Source organism: Mobula birostris, chromosome 19 (assembly GCF_030028105.1).
Source record: "Mobula birostris isolate sMobBir1 chromosome 19, sMobBir1.hap1, whole genome shotgun sequence".
NCBI classification, from domain to species: Eukaryota; Metazoa; Chordata; class Chondrichthyes; order Myliobatiformes; family Myliobatidae; genus Mobula; species Mobula birostris.
The window spans coordinates 54,275,206-54,294,546 of NC_092388.1; the positions used below are offsets into that span (position 1 = coordinate 54,275,206).

The 19,341-nt window shown below is 43.5% G+C and overlaps 1 protein-coding gene across 2 annotated transcripts in view; it reads left to right on the forward strand.

Moving 5' to 3' along the window:
- ripor2 (RHO family interacting cell polarization regulator 2) overlaps positions 1-17,998 on the forward strand; it is an 86,395-nt gene extending 68,397 nt beyond the window's left edge. Inside the window, exons 17-23 of one of the 2 annotated variants that reach the window (XM_072283620.1) lie at positions 5,278-5,439; positions 8,369-8,524; positions 11,293-11,495; positions 13,264-13,347; positions 15,247-15,337; positions 16,919-17,001; positions 17,655-17,998. In XM_072283620.1, coding sequence (XP_072139721.1) covers positions 5,278-5,439; positions 8,369-8,524; positions 11,293-11,495; positions 13,264-13,347; positions 15,247-15,337; positions 16,919-17,001; positions 17,655-17,660 — 785 coding nt within the window. In that variant the 3' untranslated portion in view covers positions 17,661-17,998. Of the gene's footprint in view, positions 1-5,277; positions 5,440-8,368; positions 8,525-11,292; positions 11,496-13,263; positions 13,348-15,246; positions 15,338-16,918 lie in introns of both variants that reach the window. The other variant, XM_072283617.1, reaches the window with a different exon arrangement.
- The last annotated feature ends 1,343 nt before the right edge of the window (positions 17,999-19,341 follow it).

Consider the following 19,341-nt stretch of genomic DNA (forward strand, 5'->3'; position numbering starts at 1 on the left):
GCCTTTCTGTATTTTACCAAACCTCAGTCTTTTGGAGTAATTGAAGGTGCTTCAATTTTATTCGCTGTACATTTTAAAACATGGAACAGGCTCTGAGACCAGACAAATTAGACCTCGATCCGCAAATGCCTGACGCTGGAAACGCTTTCGAACTCTGGCTGGCCTGCTTCGAAGCGTATCTAGAGGAGATTAAAGTGACCGACCCCGTAGCGAAGCGCAGAGTTCTACTCTCCAGGGTCAGTCCACGGGTTTATTCGCTGATCAGAGACCAGCCGAACTACAACGGCGCGATGAACGCACTCAAAAGACAATACCTGGGGCCGATAAACAGCGTCTATGCTCGGCATCGCTTAGCGACACGACAACAACGGTCTGGGGAATCGAGTGCTGAGTTTGTCCGGGCCCTACAGACACTCGTGCGGGTCTGCAATTGCCAGGAGCTGACAGCGGTGCAGCATGCAGAACTCCTAGTGAGAGACGCCTTCGTCACGGGAACCAGGTCAGTGTACGTGCGCCAGCGGCTGCTGGAAAAAGCCGATCTTACCCTAAGTTCGGCGATCGAGCTGGCTGATACATTGGAGGCCGCTCTGCATAACTCCGAGGCTCTCCAGGCACGCGATCCCCCGATGGCCTCGTGGGCGCCGCAGACCCTGCAACTCGCCGGCGAATCGACCTCGGCTGCAGCCAGTCGTGAGTCCGCGAAGTGCTACATCTGCGGACTGGAGAAGCACCCCGGGAAACGCTGCCCGGCCCGACAAGCTACCTGTTCCAGCTGCGGAAAGAAGGGCCACTTCGCCAAGGTCTGTAAGTCAAAACCGCGAGCAGGATCGAGCAGCGCCACGTGCGAGACGTGGGGGTCGCCATCTTCCCTGCACACTGCCACCACGTGCGAGACATGGGAGCCACCATCTTCTCTGCTGCCATCTTCCCTGCACGCCACCACCACGTGCGAGACATGGGCCATCTTGGTCGGCGCCACCTCCCACCGCCTACGACCAAAGGGTGCTCACAGGCCACCCCACCGCGCTGGACCAAGACAGCGACCCCACCCTGGCTTCCGTGACCCTCGACCAAAGCGCTCCCCACCAGCTCGCAAGGTCAATGATGGACATCCTGGTGGAGGGGCACAGGACAAGCTGCCTGTTTGACACAGGCAGCATGGAGAGTTTTATCCACCCGGCCATGGTGCGGCACTGTGGACTCATGATACGGCCGGTAAGTCAGAGGGTCACCATGGCCTCCGGGTCGCATACAACAGACATCCAGGGGGGTTGTGTAGCGATGCTAGTGGTGCAGGGCACAGAATATCGGGACTTTAAGTTACTGGTCTTGCCTCAACTGTGTGCCCCTGTGCTGTTGGGGTTGGACTTCCAGAGCCACCTGAAAAGCGTGACAATGAAGTATGATGGGCCCCTCCTGCCAATTACTGTCATAAATCCCCTGTTTTGTAGAGATATGTCACGTACCCCGCTACTGACCACACACACACACCGACCCGCGCATCCCACCCAACATCATGCCAACTGCCACACTACCGACACCACTTGTGGCCTCCCCCACCGCTCTTCGCCAACCTGAGCCCCGACTGTAAACCTGTGGCAGCTAAAAGCAGGAGGTACAGCGCGGGGGACAGAGCTTTCATTAAGTCGGAGGTGCAGCGGCTGCTCAGGGAGGGGGTCATTGAGGCAAGCACAAGTCCTTGGAGGGCGCAGGTGGTGGTTGTTCGGAACGGGGAGAAGACTAGGATGGTCGTGGACTATAGCCAGACCATCAATAGGTTCACGCAGCTCGACGCGTACCCTCTACCCCGCATCACGGATATGGTCAATCAGATAGCACAGTACAAGGTGTACTCAACCATAGACCTAAAATCCGCTTACCATCAGCTCCCCATCCACCGGGAGGACCGCTCTTACACTGCCTTCGAGGCGGACGGCAGGCTTTTATCAATTCCTGCGTGTCCCCTTTGGTGTCACGAATGGTGTATCTGTCTTCCAGAGGGCAATGGACCGGATGGTGGACCAGTACCAACTGAAGGCCACGTTCCCATACCTGGATAACATCACCATCTGCGGTCACGACCAGCAGGATCACGACAACAACCTCCAAAAATTTCTCCAAGCGGCCAAATCTCTCAACCTCACCTATAACAAGGACAAGTGTGTATTTGGGACCACCCGACTTGCTATCCTTGGGTGTGTCGTGGAGAATGGAGTCATTGGCCCTGACCCCGACCGTATGCGCCCCCTGTTGGAACTCCCTCTTCCCAATACCCTCAGGGCCCTCAAAAGGTGCCTGGGCTTCTTTTCACATTACGCCCAATGGGTCTCTAACTATGCAGACAAGGCCCGCCCCCGGTCAAGTCCACCACATTCCCCCTCTTTGCCGAGGCCCACACGGCCTTCAACCGCATAAAAGGGGACATTGCCAAAGCAGCAATGCATGCGGTGGATGAGGCCATTCCCTTCCAAGTAGAGAGTGACGCCTCCGACTTTGCGCTGGCTGCTACCCTCAACCAGGCAGGAAGACCAGTGGCGTTCTTCTCCCGTACCCTTCAAGGCCCTGAAATTCGGCACTCTGCAGTAGAGAAAGAGGCCCAGGCCATAGTGGAAGCTATAAGACACTGGAGGCACTATCTTGCCGGCAAAAGGTTCACCCTGCTAACTGACCAGCGCTCAGTCGCGTTCATGTTTAATAATCAGCAGCGGAGCAAAATCAAAAATGATAAAATTCTGAGGTGGAGAACCAAACTCTCCACCTACAACTATGACATCATGTACAGGCCTGGGAAGCTCAACGAGCCCTCTGATGCCCTATCCCGGGGAACATGCGCCAGCGCGCAGATCAACCGGTTGTATGCCCTACATGTAGACCTTTGCCACCCGGGAGTCACCCGGCTTTTCCAGTTCGTGAAAGCCCGGAACCTGCCTTACTCCCTTGAGGAGATCAGGATGATGACCAGGGACTGCCAAGTCTGCGCAGAGTGCAAACCGCGCTTCTACCGACCCGAAAAGGCACCACTCATCAAGGCCACCCGCCCCTTTGAGAGACTGAGTGTTGACTTTAAGGGCCCCCTTCCCTCCACCGACTGCAATGTGTACTTTCTTAACGTAATTGACGAGTACTCGCGATTCCCCTTTGCCATCCCCTGCCCCAGCACCACTACCACGTCAGTTATAAAAGCCCTGCGCAAGCTCTTCACTCCGTTCGGATACCCATGCTATATCCACAGTGACAGAGGGTCCTCGTTTATGAGTGACGAGCTGCGCCAATATCTACGGGCTAGGGGAATTGCAACCAGTAGGACCACAAGCTATAATCCCCGGGGGAATGGACAGGTAGAGAAGGAGAATGGCACAGTGTGGAAAGCCACACTCTTAGCCCTCAGGTCAAAGGGACTGCCGGTCTCTCGCTGGCAGGAGGTCCTTCCCGAGGCACTCCACTCCATCCGCTCCCTGTTATGCACGGCCACCAATGCCACCCCTCATGAGCGGCTCTTTTCGTTTCCCAGAAAATCGACCACTGGAACCACCCTACCAACTTGGCTGACGTCCCCGGGGCCAGTGCTGCTTCGGAAACATGCGAGGAGCAATAAATACTCCCCGATGGTCGAGAGGGTTCACTTACTTCATGCGAACCCCCAGTATGCCTACGTGGTTTTACCTGATGGGCGGGAGGACACGGTCTCCATCCGCGACCTGGCGCCCGCAGGAGCTCCGGGCCCCTACCCTGAACACTCCGTGGTGACTATTGACCCCGTACCCACCAATGTATGTACCTACAAGACACCGTGCACCCCAAACCTTATACAGACACCACACGACACTCCCATACCGGGCGAGATGCACACGCACGAGGGATTACCGACGCCTAACGTGCTGGCACCTGAAGTCAGGCCGGAGCCAGCACAACCGCCATCGCCGGTGCTACGTAGATCACAGCGACTGACTCGACCGCCTGATAGACTTAACCTGTAAATATACTTCTTGTAAATATCGTCAGTCACTTCACCCCGCGGGACTCTTTTTAAAAAAAGGAGGGGTGAATGTGGTAAACCATGTATATATGTTGTAACTCGGTTACCTGTCTGGACACGCTCCTCTGCTGACTGCCCCTGTGGCTCCTCCCACAGAATCCTGTATAAAGGTGTTCGCCTTGCCCCTCCCCCTCAGTCCGGGGGCAGACACTCACTGTGGAGGTTGTATTGTACAGCGAATAAAAGCCTTTCAGTATTTTACCAAACCTCAGTCTTTTGGAGTAATTGAAGATGCTTCACTTCCATTACAATGCAAGTCACTACAAAGTACTTGGTCTGTGCTGGGGACGTACACAGAACACACAGGGTTCATTAGCCAGGTCATGACTCCTTATAAATTCTACAGGCACCAGGCAGTAAAATTATCCACCCATTTAAATAGGTAAGGCATGAAGTACATAGCCCTAATGTAGGAAAATGGGATTAGTGTAGCTAAGCAAAAAGGCCAGGCAGGGCTGAAGGGACTGTTTTTGAGCTGCACAACTCAATAACACCTCTGGTATTGACCCATCATTTTGTGTTGCAGACACTGGGATTCTCTGCTTTGATTTAAAGTTGGGCACCTCAATTTTGCCTTCATCATGCAGAGTTTGGTCAAAAAAGGCAAAGTGTAGAAGAATTCCCCCAGCAGGAAGGGAACTTGTGAACCTGGTCATTTCAGCAAAGCTGAAGTATGGATATATAGACATAGTAATTTCCCTTGAGGTCTCAGTTCCATGCCAGCTGGCAACAAAACAAGTTCCAGCTGTATTCTGTCCTCCTCTATTGAGGCTGGCTCTGCATTCTTTCTGAGATTAGAAGAGCCAAGGCTGACCTTACTGAACATGTCTGATTCCTGGTGATCTTGGCTTCGCAGAAGCTCAGATATTTCCACCAACAGGAAAGTCTTAAATGGTTGGCTATACAAGATTTAGGGCAGTTCATTTCAAACTGAGGTGTTTAGGAATGGGGTGAATCTTTAGATTTTTCTATCCCAGAAGATTGTGGCAGTTAGGTCACTGGGGGTACTTAAGGAGAACATAGATTTTTTTTTTTTTGGAAACTGATGGAATTGAAGGCAATTGGGAATTGGAGATGAGGGCAGATCAGTCATGATCATACTGAATAGGTGGCAGGCTGGAGGGGTCAGATGATCAATTCCTCCTATTTTTATTGCATCTTTCTGCGTCTTACAATTCATTTTTTATTTTATCATGTTCCCATTTTCTACTGACCCATATTATTTAATCCTGTTTCTACAGTTCCTCCACTCCTACAGAGACACCTGGAATTGAAGTGCACCTGGTTGGAGAGTTCCTGCACTGGAAATGCATTTTATGTGCCAGTGGACAGACTGATGAAACAAATCAGAATCCATTTTGGTGAAAATGCAGACAAGACAAGTCCTGGTCATTGTGAAACAGGTACAGCAAATATCTGTCCTTCTGATTCAACGTCTACCTGCCTATTAAGGAAATAATTGTGCATGAATGGAGAAGTCAAAAGATAAAACATTCAGCAGGTTAGACAACATTAGAAATTGAGAGAGAAGTAACTTTTCAGGACACAGTCTTTTTCTCTGTGGATGTTGCTTGACATTTCGGGTTGCTCTGTCCTTCTCACTTCTGTTTCAGATTCACAGAATCCTCCAGATGTCAATGTAAAGAGCTCCTCTCCAAGTAAGTTAGAAGTAGTATTTTGAAAAGGATATTGCTCTACACCATATAAAGAAAGGTTTTAATTTAACCAGCACTCTTCCAAAGTTCAGAAAGATCTGAAACGTGGATGGAGCTGAGGCAGGTAGCAGTGCACGTCAAGGATGGAAAAGTAGCACTTCTGAGTGCTGGGTAAAGAGTGACTTTGGATAGCTGCTGGCTTCACAGCAATCTCCTAAGCACCACTGTATCTCTTGATGGGGGTCTGTGCTTCACCGTGAATGCCTGCTGAAGATACACATCTGAATTTCTTCACTATTTAGTGAGCTACATCAGTGCGGCAGTGTGACTGGTAGTTTATTTACTATTGTCCGAGATACTGTGGAAAAACTTTATTTTGCATGCCGTCCATAGAAATCGCTTCAACACAGAAATTCATCGACATAGTACAAGCCAAAAGCAATACTGAATGCAAAATATAGAGTTGCAGTTACAGGGAGAGCTGTTGCAGGGAAGCAGCATCCATCATCAAGGACTCCCACCACCCAGGTCATGCTCTCTTCTTGCTGCTGCCATCAGGAAGTAGGTACAGGAGCCTCAGGACCCTCGCCTCACCTCACCACCAGGTTCAGGAACAGTTATTACCACTCAGTCATCAGGCTCCTGAACCAGAGGGGATAACTTCACTCAACTTCACTTACCCCATCACTGAACTGTTCCCAGTGAACTGGACAGACATTCAAGGAGTCTTCATCTAATGCTCTCGAAATTTATTGCTTATTTATTGTTATTATTATTATTGTATTTTTTTTCAGCTCAAGCTAGTTAAACCTGAGGTACGGGCATAGCCAAGCAGGCTCATTTCTCAATTATTAGGATCTTTTGGGCTATTCTAATGGTGTTTGGTATTGTGGCTTTCTCGAGATTTACATAGGTATTAATGTGTAGCCCTAATTGTTTAAAGCTATTGTGTAATGACGTTGGGATGATGCCAGTTGTATCGGGAACAACATATACCTTGTTCATGTTCCAAAGTCTTTCAATTTCTTTTTTTAATTCAGCATATTTCTGGTCCTTTTCACTTATTGAATTCTGTATTTTATGTGTGCTTGGAATGGCTATACAGTACTGTATATATTCTGTAAATTTTTCTTGTTTGTTTACCTTATGTTATTTATTTATCTATTTGTCTATATATTTACTTGTTTATTTATTTATTTATTTATCTGCCCCTCTGCTTATTTATTTGTTTATCTATCTGTTTATTAATACAGTTTGTTGTTAATACAAACTGTTGTTAATACAGTTTGTTGTATTTCTCTGCACGTTGGTTGTTGTCTGCCCAGCTGGGTGTGGTCTTTCATTGATTCTATTGTGTTTCTGGTGTTTACTGTGATTGCTTGCAGGAGACTGAATCTGAGGGTTGTAAATAGTGACATGCCTACTTTGATAATAACTTTACCTTGCACTTGACCTAGTGGCTTTAGGAAGCTAGGGAAGTGAATCTGAGCCTTAAGCAGGCAGCTTGGGCAGCAGTGGAGAAGGCTGCCATGCATTCGGTGCTAGTGCCCCATCACCTGCCATTGTGCTCACTTTGCTGGGTGCTTTTCATGAGTGGTATCACATACAGGTGATTGCTCTTCAGAGACTGCTGCACCAGTCATGGCTGGGAATAGGAACAATATACAGTGCAGGGTGAACTATTTTGTTGTGGTGTATTCATTCATGTGGGTGCAGGTGGCAAGGCCAGCTTTTGTTGCCCATCCCTAATTACAGAGGCTCCATTCCCACCGCAGTCCTTCTGGTGAAGATACTCCCACAATGCACCTGGGGAGGGGCATTCCAGGAGATAGACCCCGTGGTGACAGAGGAAAGGAAAGTTGGGGCAGAGGGTGAATGTGGTGATTCACCTCTGAGGGCGGTGGTGTCCCATTCAGCTCTTCCACATACTTGTCTTTCAACCTGGTAGAGCTAACAGACTTTGAGGATACCACAGAAGGAAGCTAGGTAGGTTGTCCCAGCACATCTTGTAAATGGTGCATATTGTAGCTTTGGTAAGCCAATAGTAGAGGAATTGAAGGCCTGTTTTGGTGGGTGGTATGTCTGGCATCAGACCTACTTTAGTCTGGATGATGTTGAGTTGTTTTATAATTGGAACTGCACTCAACCAGGCATATGGAATATTCCAGCACACTCCTGACTTGTATCTCATAGGCAGTTGGAGAGTGACTCACTGCAGAATACACAGCTCCGACCTATTCTTTTAACCAGGGCACCCATGTGGCTGGTCTGGGATACTGATGATGAAGGAATTCAATAATGGCAACCTCAATGAATTTTCGACAGAGTTGGTTGGACTCTCTGGAGATGGTCTCAGACTTTTATACCACAGAAAAGACACGCAAGCTATCTATTAGCCCGAGACTAGATCTTGAACAAGCCTTGTTTTCTGCGGTACAGTTTGTTACCACAGAAGATTTACAAGTGGGATTGCACTCTGGGAAACCTTTGTGACAACTCCATATCTAGCAGGATAGAGAGAACAATAGTGATAGCTACGGACTGTGCCAAGTGGCAATCCTAGGTCCTAATGAGGTATGTTTAGGAAAAGCATTTTAAGATGCATATAAAGGTTCTGTAATTAAGCCTAATCTTACTGTTCCCTTGCTGATTTTACTCCTGTTTTTCTGTTACCCAGCTGTTCAGATACTCATGAATCAGATCCTAGATAAACCTGAGATGTTTCCTGGCCCCGGTGTGGAAGAGGTGATAACCATCTGGGAGTTTTTCAACTACCTGAGAAGCCTCAACACATCTGACCTCAGAACTCACCTGACACGACTGGCAAATGAAGGTATAAGGTTATTTCTGGTTTATTGCTCCCCTGAGCAAATGCGCTATGAACTGAAGCAATTAGCTGTTTCCAAATATTAGATCTATGGTTTTATCATCAACTTGTCCCATTCCTATTCCATTCTTTTTCTCTTTGACATTCCTTTCTTGTCCTGATGCCTTGCATGCTTCCATACTTCTACACTGATTTTCTATATGATGCCCAGTATATAATTGGGTAGATTCAATGCACGTCAAGTGCTACTCTATACGTCTGAAGGCATGGCTTCATTTATAGGAAGACATATAAAGAAAGTGAGGAATTGGGAGTGAGGAATTTGTTAAATGTGCTTCACCAGAGATAATTTTAATCCAATCTACTCCATTTGGCTGCTTGTCATACAAATTTCCCAGTGTAGAGCAGACAATGTTTAAGGCGGTGTTATGACTGCACCCTCCCAACACCTTCTTAATACAGGTTTTCAAGTCTTCTCTATGCCATCAAGCCCATTATCTCTCCACTTGTGCCCTTTTAATAATCTCCCCTCAGGGGAAAAAAGGAAGAATTTGTACGGCACCTTCCATATAAACAAAAAGGTGCCAGAGAATGGGCAGTAACATCATGAAGGATCCCACATACTCTGCTTGTGGGCTGTTTGTCCCACTCCCATCTGGAAGGAGGGTACATAGCATGCCAGGACCACCAGACTCAAAAAAAGTTACTTTCCCCAAGCATTAAGGCTGATCAACACCACCTCTACCCACTAACTCCATCACTACTTTATTATTTCCTGTTAGTCAACTTATGTACAGCCTCGTGCATTTTTTGGCCATCCAACCACTCTACGTATATGAGTTATCTTATGTATTTATATTTATTGTGCATTTTTTAATTATCATTATTGTGTTCTTTATCTTTTATGTTTTGTTTTGTGCTGCATTGGATCTGGAGTAACAATTATTTCATTCTCCTTACACTTGTGTACAGGAAATGATATTAAACAAGCTTGAATCTTGAGCCTTGAATCATTTGGCCATTTCATTACTTTTGAATTGTAATCATTGGAATAACAAAGCAGCAAATAAGACCCCACAAAAATAAGATGATCAGCCAGTTAAGTTTATTTGCGTCATTAGGAATCTGCTATGACTGTCAGATCTTTTATATGATAAGAATGAACTCTAGATTTTCAGTCTACCTCATCATGGCTCTTGCACTTTTCTTGTCTACCTGCACCTCACTTTCTTTGTGACTGTAACACTATTCTGCACTCTGTTTTTCACTTTTGTATTACCTTGATGTACTTATGTAGGCAATGATCAGCCTGAATGGTATTGAAACAGAAGTCTATGTCTGAGTGTACGTGAGAATAATAAACAGATTAGTAGTGACCAATTTCAAGCAGTGTTCTGGATACTTAGTACACATTAGGAGAGACAAAGCAAGTGCAGTTAGTCACTGAAGAGAGTTCGCTGCGTACACAGCAAGCATAAAATGTTGCTACCCTTACATACAGTAGATCTCGTTAAGTTTAGAGGATGATGCTGCAATCCTGAGGAAGTGCTGTCACTAGACATGACATTTCATGACGGGACAGGACTAATTGAGAATTAATGACAGGTGAAACTCTTACTCTGGGAAGTGTCTGATTTCTGCCTCAGTCCAGAGCAGAAGACCTGGCCTGAGCACTTCGTGCAGTGCTGAGTGAGAGGAAGTGTAGTCATTTGAATGCACCATAGAAATAAAGCTCTGTCTCTTCTCTCAATGTGTATAAAGCACCCTCTGAGACTATCTGAAGAAGAGCAAAGTATTACTTCTAGCCAGCAGTATTCTTTAAAAAAAGTTATTCATGAAACATAGATACAAGAAATACAATAAGACCAGTGCATAGGATTTTCCTGTATATACATTCATAGTGTTAACGCTTCTAAATATTTGTAGTGCGAACATATTCTGTAAATTTTATATTGGGCAATACAAAACTTCTCATATTTAAGACCATAAGATATAGAAGCAAATTTCGGCCATTTGGCCCATCGAGTCTGCTCCACCATTTCATCATGGCTGATCTATTTCCCTCTCAGTCCCAATCTCATGCCTTCTCCCCATATCTCTTCATGTCCTGACCATTCAAGAATTTATTAACCTAGGTTTAAATATATATAAATACTTGGCCTCCGCAGCTGCCTGTGGGAAAGAATTCTACGGGTTCACCACTCTCTGGCTAAAGAAGTTCCTCCTTAGCTCTGTTCTAAAAGGGTGCCCCTATATTCTGCGGCTGTGTTCTCTGGTCTTAGACTCTACCATCATAGAAAGCATTCTCTCCACATCCACTCTATCAAGGCCTTTCAGCATTCAATAGATTTCAATTAGGTCACCCCTCACTCTTCTGAATTCCAGTGAATACAGGCCCAGGGCCATCAAACGCTCTTCGTGTTAGAGGCCAATCAATCCTGGAATCACTTTCATCAACCTCCTTTGAGCCCTCTCCAGTTTCATCACATTGTTTGAGAGGCTTCTACCCCACGCTTAGCGTTTGTCCTTCAGCTAGCATGATTGAATTTGTTCAACTATTTTTGAGACATTTTTGAGATTTCATGTTTGCAAATGTTTTGATTTTCCCATATTACAGTGTCTATGTTTCTAAATACTTAATTAACTATTAACCACTATCGAAACATCCTGAAGTTGTGCCATAAATGCAAGTTCTCTCTTTATTGTTACTCCAAGTTTTGAATTGTGGTGGAAATAGGCAATTGAAGTGTGTGTTCCTTTGTTCTCAAACCCAGTCTCAATACTGCGGACTCTTCAGTCCTTGCAGCCAGAAAAGAAGTTAGAGATGTTGAAAGAACAGCCACTGGAGAACCTTCAACCTTTAGAGGAGACATTAAAGATGATAGCTCTCCTTCTGTTGGAAGCTAACAGCGACCTGGTACATGCCACGACTTCCTACCTTGCCACAGCTTCAAAGGACAAGACCTTCAGAGAAAAGGTACAAGCATTGATATTTTATTGAGAGTTATTTAATTTCTGAATTGCCCACCTCACTTATTAGTTACTGTTGTGTTATCCAATTGCAATGAAGTTTCATCTATGATGCATTAGTTAACATTAGCTATTTTATCCACGCACCTATATTTACATGAACTTGAATGAATAAGCAGTGTAAAACTCTGATAATTCACTATTTAACCGTTCAGAGATCACCATAGCCCAGCCTCTGCTTCACCAGGGAGTTTGCAGCTCTCCCTTTTGTTCCACTGGGGTTCCAGTTACTGCCATCTCTTCCAATTCACCAGACTATGGTTCCTGTATTTCCTTCTGACACACCATGGCCCCAGTATTAGAGACTTCCTCCTGATTTGCTGGGGTCCCAGTTCCTGCATTGTTTCTCACACTCCCTTTACACTTACTGGGTTCACTGGGAATTTTATTATAATACTGTGTAGCATCTAAAAAGAAAGAATTAAAAACGTATTGGGTTATTAATAGAATAATATCTATTAGCCCAGAAAATCTGCTCTCCAGCATCAGCAGCCCTGAGCATGCCAGACTATTGGAGTTTTATTGGTTATGCCAACAGTATGATGCATAGCAGGTAGCAAGCAAGAACATACTGCTCCTTGCTCAGACATGATAGCTGAATTACGTCACAATTCACTGCTCAATTATCTTCAAGTTAGCATTAGGCTTGAGTCTTGAAGAAGAGTCACGGCCCAAAACATGAACTGCTTATTCAATTCCATCAATGTTGCCTGACTTGCTGAATTCTTCCTGCATTTGATGTATGTTGCTTTGGATTTCCAGCATCGGAAGCTTTCTTGTGCTTATGATTAAAGTGGTAACACTGGCTTTGTTGTTGACTTTACCTACAACTCATTGGTAATGTCATTTGTATGTCATGTGTATGTAGTTTAGATGATTTCCATGTTCTTCATCAAGAAACTAAAGAATCCAACAACAGATGGACTTCCAATTCATTGTATTGTATTTCTGTATTGTATTGTATTTCTGCCAGCTCCTTCTAAGAGCTAGGTATCAAACCTGTCACTGCCATTTACCCATATCTCTAGTTTCCATTTCATCTATTCCCGTTTGATGAAATCCTTCCTTTGCTTCTAACTGTGTAAGTAATTCGTTGTGGTCCTTTTACCAATTGAATTAAGTCTGTGCCCTCTGATTCCTGACCCTCACATTGGAAACAATTCCTCCCCACTCATCCCAACAACTACTCAATGTTTAGCTTAGGGAGAGCTGTCTGTCTGCTCACAGGATGATTTTTCTGATTAATTTCCCAAGCATTTGATGAGCTAATTAGTTTAAATGACTTTCCTTCTTCTTTTGATTCCACACCAGAATAATTAAATATCAGACTCTTGCCTAATGAAAAATGTTAGGTTTCAAATGTCAGGTTAGTTAGATTCAAAATAAAATACCACAGGTGTTGGAAATCTGAAATAAAATCAGAAGTGCTAAAAGTACTCAGCAAGCCAAGATACCTTTGTGTGGGGAGGAATAAGGCTGTTCTAGGTTGATGACTTGTTTAACAGTTTCACTGTTGCTGAATTTGTGGTATCTCATTGAGCTGATACCTGGCAGCAAGTGATGCCAGAAATGGGGATGTATATCTGCACAGCTTGTTCAATTTCTGTGGGTAATTTTCTCTCATGTCAATGGCAATGACCTTCAGTTTGCAGCTGACACCGAAATCTAGGTCATTAACTAAGTATTTGAAAAAGGCATTTATCTTTCACTCGTAGGCTTTGCTTTACTACACCAAGGCTCTCATTCAACCCAATGTCAAATTCCAGAGGGCAGCTTGTGCAGCACTGAGATGCATCAACGTAAGTACTTCGATTAAATCCACAGTAATGAAAATGTTCAAAAGCATGCTCAGGATCTTATGTATAATTCAAGTGTTGGATCCATAGGTTACGGCCAAAGGAAAAAATGGGGGCTGGAGTCGTTCAGCACTATAGTGCAAGGGTGTTTATTAGGTGTGTCAAAAGTCAAACGAAAATAGCAAAAAACAAAACCGCCAATATTTACAAAAAGATATCTACCAGAAAATACAATAACATACTTTATCCAGTGTGAACTGGCAGCCCTGATTGCACTGAGAGTGACGAGCTCTATTTATTAGGCGCCACGACACACCACCTTTAATGACCCACAAAGTTAATTTAAGACTACACATGAATTAGAATACAGTGCACCCCACAATGTGATTATAATCATATTACAAAATAAACAGAAGTATCTCCCCTAAGTACAGTGTATCAGCAACATACACACATTTACACATTGCCACTACTAAAGAAATGAAATATTCCACCGTGTACGGCAGGAAAACCAACCAGAGTGCATCAACTTGGTTTAAAACCCATCGTGGGAATATACCGGGGAAGACACTGAAGCACATGCACTTACCTAAGCAATGACAGAACGACAAGGCAATGCCTGTGTATGTGTAAATGCACATGCGTTAGGAGAGCATTTACCAAGTGCTCTCCATCATGTCATACCCGGAAATACTCATATCGCCTTCCCTCACTGTTCCCATGCAACATTTTGTAATATATTTCATATACTTACCCAGCTTTGAATTGTACGATTTTGTTTTCATCTAGAGGGGAAATTTAACAGAGATTTCAGCATTGAGTTTTGATTGTTCAGCCTCTTATACTATGTGACTATGAATTATTCACATAACTGTTTTGCCGAGAAGTGATGTTCGGAGAAATATCCCTGTTGAGAGAAATTTTACCACAGGGAATATTCTTATAGATGATGCATTCTTTATATGGATATTTAGAGAAATATGTGCAATGGAAGTAAAGTGAAGTCTTCAAAAATGGTGTACTGTAAAGGAATTAACTTTGGATTGTCTTTCAAAGAGATGACACACCAGGGGTGATTGATAAGTTTGTGGCCTAAGATAGAAGGAGATGAGTTATTAGCCTCAAACTTTCTGCATAATCCCTTAAAGAGATGAACTGCACGTGCATTTAAAGAGAGCTGTATAACTCATTTCCTTCTACCTTAGGCAACGAACTTATGAATCACCCCTACTGTGGGCACTTCCTGGAGGTCCAAGATCCGTATGCTCCACGACCATTGGATTAAGTGTGTAAATGTAGGAGGGGACTATGTTGAAAAATAAATGTGCTAGGTTTTCCAAAATAGACTCCTTCTACCTTAGGCCATGAATTTATTAATCAGTCCTCATACATCTAGCAGTCTGCTAGTCTCTTTGTAAACATCCACGATTCTGTGTGAGAGATTTTTAACCTTATCTAACCATCTGGAATTAAAGCAAGCGAGAACTTCTCCAAATGTTTCTGTCGTTGTTCATATTTTACTGTGCCTAAGTATGCTGGCTACTGTTTTGTAGTTCTTTTGCCTAAGCTGTATCTACAGTTGGCAGCTCGGTACCTATTAGAACAAGAACTCATGTGAAATGAAGAAAGCGTTTTGCTGAGATGAAGTAGAATCTGTGGCAATCTACAGAAGGGGAGACAAGCAGGATGCCTTTGACCCTGGTGTTTAGAAGATTAAAGGAAAATCTTAATGAGGAAGTATCAGGAAGGAAATTTTCCAAACAGTTTCGAAGTTTGGAGGTGCTACCAAATGTGTGTCCCTTAAAGTGTAGTTTATTCCATATTATGTTGTCACCTGTGTGGTAGCTAGATATTTATCAATACATATTTGATAAATTCAATATATTTCACTTTTCTCCCCAGGCTTGTGAAAGTATTGATGTCCTGGTGGGTCTGTGCCAATCAGAGAGAGAGGTTCTACGACAAGCGGCTGCTGAATCACTACTCTCACTTGGTGAGTACAGTTAGATTGCAGCTTCTGTGTTCAACATTTAGGACTGCTTTGCCTATCTATTTTAGTGAGATTTTACAGTAATCTTGGGAAGAGCCAGGAAAACATTGGCCTAGAGGTAATTGCAAAGGATTAACAACCTACCTGATTACTCAGCTGAAGAAGTCAATGCATGGGAGATCATCCGGTTGACCTAGGATTCAGCTGCAATAACGCTCTCTTCCAATGTTACATCGATCCATTAGAGTCAACTAAGTGTAATTATGGCCTCAGTGGTGGGAATGTTGGTGCTGATAATGCTTTGGCCGTGGATTTGGAGCTCTGAAGGTGTACTTTCAGTCCATTTTAGGTACCTGCTGTGGGTAGGCCTTGTCTCCGAAGTGTACCTAAGAGCAGGGAACAGTGTTGTCCTATAGAATGATGTTCTTTGTCAGGCTTGCTGTGCTTGATGAGCTTTCCTTAAATCATTTTTGTTAGTGAGGTGGGCGCTTGTTTGTTGCTGTTGATTGGTCTTGACAGTATGGAAGAATTTACATGTGTCATAGCTATCAGACAATCCTTGGAGCTCCTGTGACCTTCCAATGGTTATTTTGACATTTCTTGTTGGAACACCACCTTCACGTTTCTGCAAAGCTCGTTTCTTCTCTCAGGGACAATCCCAGCAATGACAGAATAAATGTCACTTTACTATCATAACCTGAAGCAGTGGCATGGCTGGTCTGAGAGAAACATGGCAGGCAAGATGTAGCCAGCTCAGGGAATATGGTGGTGTGTACACTGTCTGAAAGGCCTGGATCACAACAAAAGTGACCCAAGTTCTTTACAGACTCAGACTGGCAGGAAAGCTGCATTCAACTTAGGTAGTGAGGACAATGCTGCAACAGATGACTTCTTCTGCTGGAATAAACTTCTGTCACTCTATGGTCTGCCCATCTGCCTTAGAATTGTTATAAGGCTGGATGTATTGAAGATCAGAATCAGGTTTATTATCACCAGCATGTATCATGAAAATTGCATGCTTCCTCATCCAAGCCTAATTATCAAAAAACCATTCTCACATTCCATGTTCCATTAGGTCAGACATTGAATACTGTGTATAATTTTGGTCTCCATGTTGCGTGAGGGATGTGAGGGCACCAGAGAGAGTCCAGGGAGGGGTGACTAGACTCATTTCAGGTCTGCATGGTATGAGCTATGATTGAAAGAATTAAGTCTTTTTCGTCTAAATAGAGGTAGAGTGAGAGGAGACATGATAGAAGTGTTCAAAAACATTTAGAGTATAAGTAAAGTGGATGCCAGCTGCTACTTCACAATTAATCCATCATCAAGGACACGGAGCCATAGGTGGAGACTGGTTAAGGGGAGGTTTCAGACTAACAACTGGAAGCAGTTCTTTACACAGTGAGTTGTGGATACATGGAATAAACTAACTAGTTGTGTAATTGAGGACCTTAGAGACTTTCAAATCTACACTTGATAGTTATTTCAACACACTATGTGAATATGAATTTGGCAAGACTGTTCTTGTCAAAAACTTTCTAATGTTCGAATGCTCTAATATTCTAATGTTCCTTCTATTCTTAGGGGAAGAAGGTCGCCTGGCTTACGAGCAACTGGATAAAGTCCCTCAGGAAATAGTGCGTCTTGCAGGAAGACGTGGAAATGCTGTTAGTACTGCCTTCTGAAGCAAAACTCTGCAACACACCACAGTATTAAGGACTCCTCAGACTGATGCTAGCTCTCATGTCTGTCCTGAGCTGAACACTGTGGCATGGTGGAGAATGCAAGAGATGTAGGACACACCCTGAACCAGGCAGAAATCATGCTCAGACCACATCTCACCAACCAAAGAGCAAGCAAACAAATCAACAATAGAGTCATTTTATTCAAATATTTTTGTTACCAAAATTATTCATATTCCATTGCAATCACTTTATTCCGTGTTAATTTATTTTGAGTCAATTGAAATGTTTTTAACTACTGAATTTCTTGTTCACTTTTTATTTTCGAGATCACACTGGTTATGTTTTGTTTTTTTATTTGCACATTTTAAAGATTGAATATCAGGATATACATTGTACATATTGCAACTCTAGTTTAGGTAGTCTTCCTTTTCTATTTGCTTTCTGGCATCCCATTGAGGCAACAGGTGAAACAAGAGCCAAACAAACACGGGGAGTGCCTGGTCCAATAGGGATTAGTCCTTTGAAGTTACATCTATGGTAGATGCAGTGATTCAGCTTTTAGAAATTAGAAGCAAAGTATCTTCTGCAGGATGTGACAGTCATTGTGTGTATTTATGGAATTTCTCTATTTGCAGGTTTAAAATAACTATCCTGCAGGCTATGATCTCTCCACCAGCCAAACTACACATGGAGCTGGGAGGCTGAGAGTTATTCTTCAGCAGTGACGGTGTGAGATCGGATTCTAATGTTATGATGCAGGGTTATCTGTGGAATATCAAATTGACTGTAAACTGAGGACTGCATTGTTGATGAATGAATGGGAACGGTGGCTAGAGGGGAGTTGCCACTACTCGAATAATGTATTGTATAATTAAGTAGGCTGATTTAAAATTGATTTCTTTTCCTTGTCTTTTGGAAGTATGAGCAGGACACTTTTTGTTTACCTGAATAGAATTTTTAAAATAAAAATTTAAATACACATTTTGTTCTCATTATTACTGCCTACACATCCATATAAATGGACAATCCACTCCCCTTTTGAAGTTCAATGGAGAAAGTACAAAATAATTTTCGAAATGGAGTAGAGCGTACAGCTACTGCTATGGTTAGCATGGTTAGCCCTACCATCAGGTTGTGTTTAAACGTAAAAAATTATTCATCTTAGATCCTGAACTTGAATAAACATCTCAGGTTTGAACAAACAGAATGATGGAACAGAGAAGAAAACCTGTCAGTCTGTCTCCACTGACTCTGTGGTACAACTACTCAATTGGTCCTGGTCTATTGAACCAGAAACAGAAAATTCTGGAGTCAGACTAGAGGGACGTCCATTTAGGATGGAAATGAGATTTATTTCTTTAGCCAGAGGGTAGTGAATCTGTGGAATTCATTGTCACGAATGGCTGTGAAGGCCAAGTCATTGAGTATATTTAAAACAGATGTTGATAGGTTCAGCGTTTGTCAGGGCAACAAAGGTTACAGAGAGAGGGCAGGGTAATAGGGTTGAGAGGGATAATGGATCAGACATCATTTCAACAATGAGAAACAGAGTTGAAGACTCTTTGTTAAGTTACTGTTTCTCCCCATATCCACATAATTTTACTTCAATATTAAACAATGTCCTTGGAGAATTAATACTAGAGTTACGTCCACCATGTTATCAGATGGTCCATTACAGATCACAACTTACCATATGTAGAAAAATGTCTCCCAGTGTGGCCTATAGTTACCTTGAATGTGTGTTCATTAGGCATCTCAAGTCACCTGGCCAGAACTTCTCAAACAAAACAAAGTACGTGAAAGACACATCTCAATAGTGCTCATTGCTTGGTGAAGTTAACAGTTTATGTCACACTAGAAAAACCCAGGTAAGGCAGATCATAATATTGAGTTGTCTGCAATGTTGATTTGACTGTTTTATTCTCTCTTTGATATCTGACACAATGCTAAATTGGAGAAACACATGAAAGAGGTTGCTGAAGAGCCTGTGGATGCACTAGTAATAATTTTTTAAGAATCAATTGATCCTGGCATGGTTCCGGAGGAATGGAAAATTTTAAATGTTACTCCACCCTTCAAGAAGGGAGAGAAGCAGAAGAAAGGAAATTATAGGCCAGCTAGTCTGACCTCAGTGGTTGGGAAAATGTTGGAGTCAATTGTTAACGATGTGGTTTCACAGTATTTGGAGGCACATGATAAAATAGACCAAAGTCAGCATGGTTTCCTTAAAGGAAAGTCTTGCCTGACAAATCTTTTGGAATTCTTTGAAGAAATAACAAGCAGGATAGACAAAAGAGAATTGCTGGATGTTGTGTACTTGGA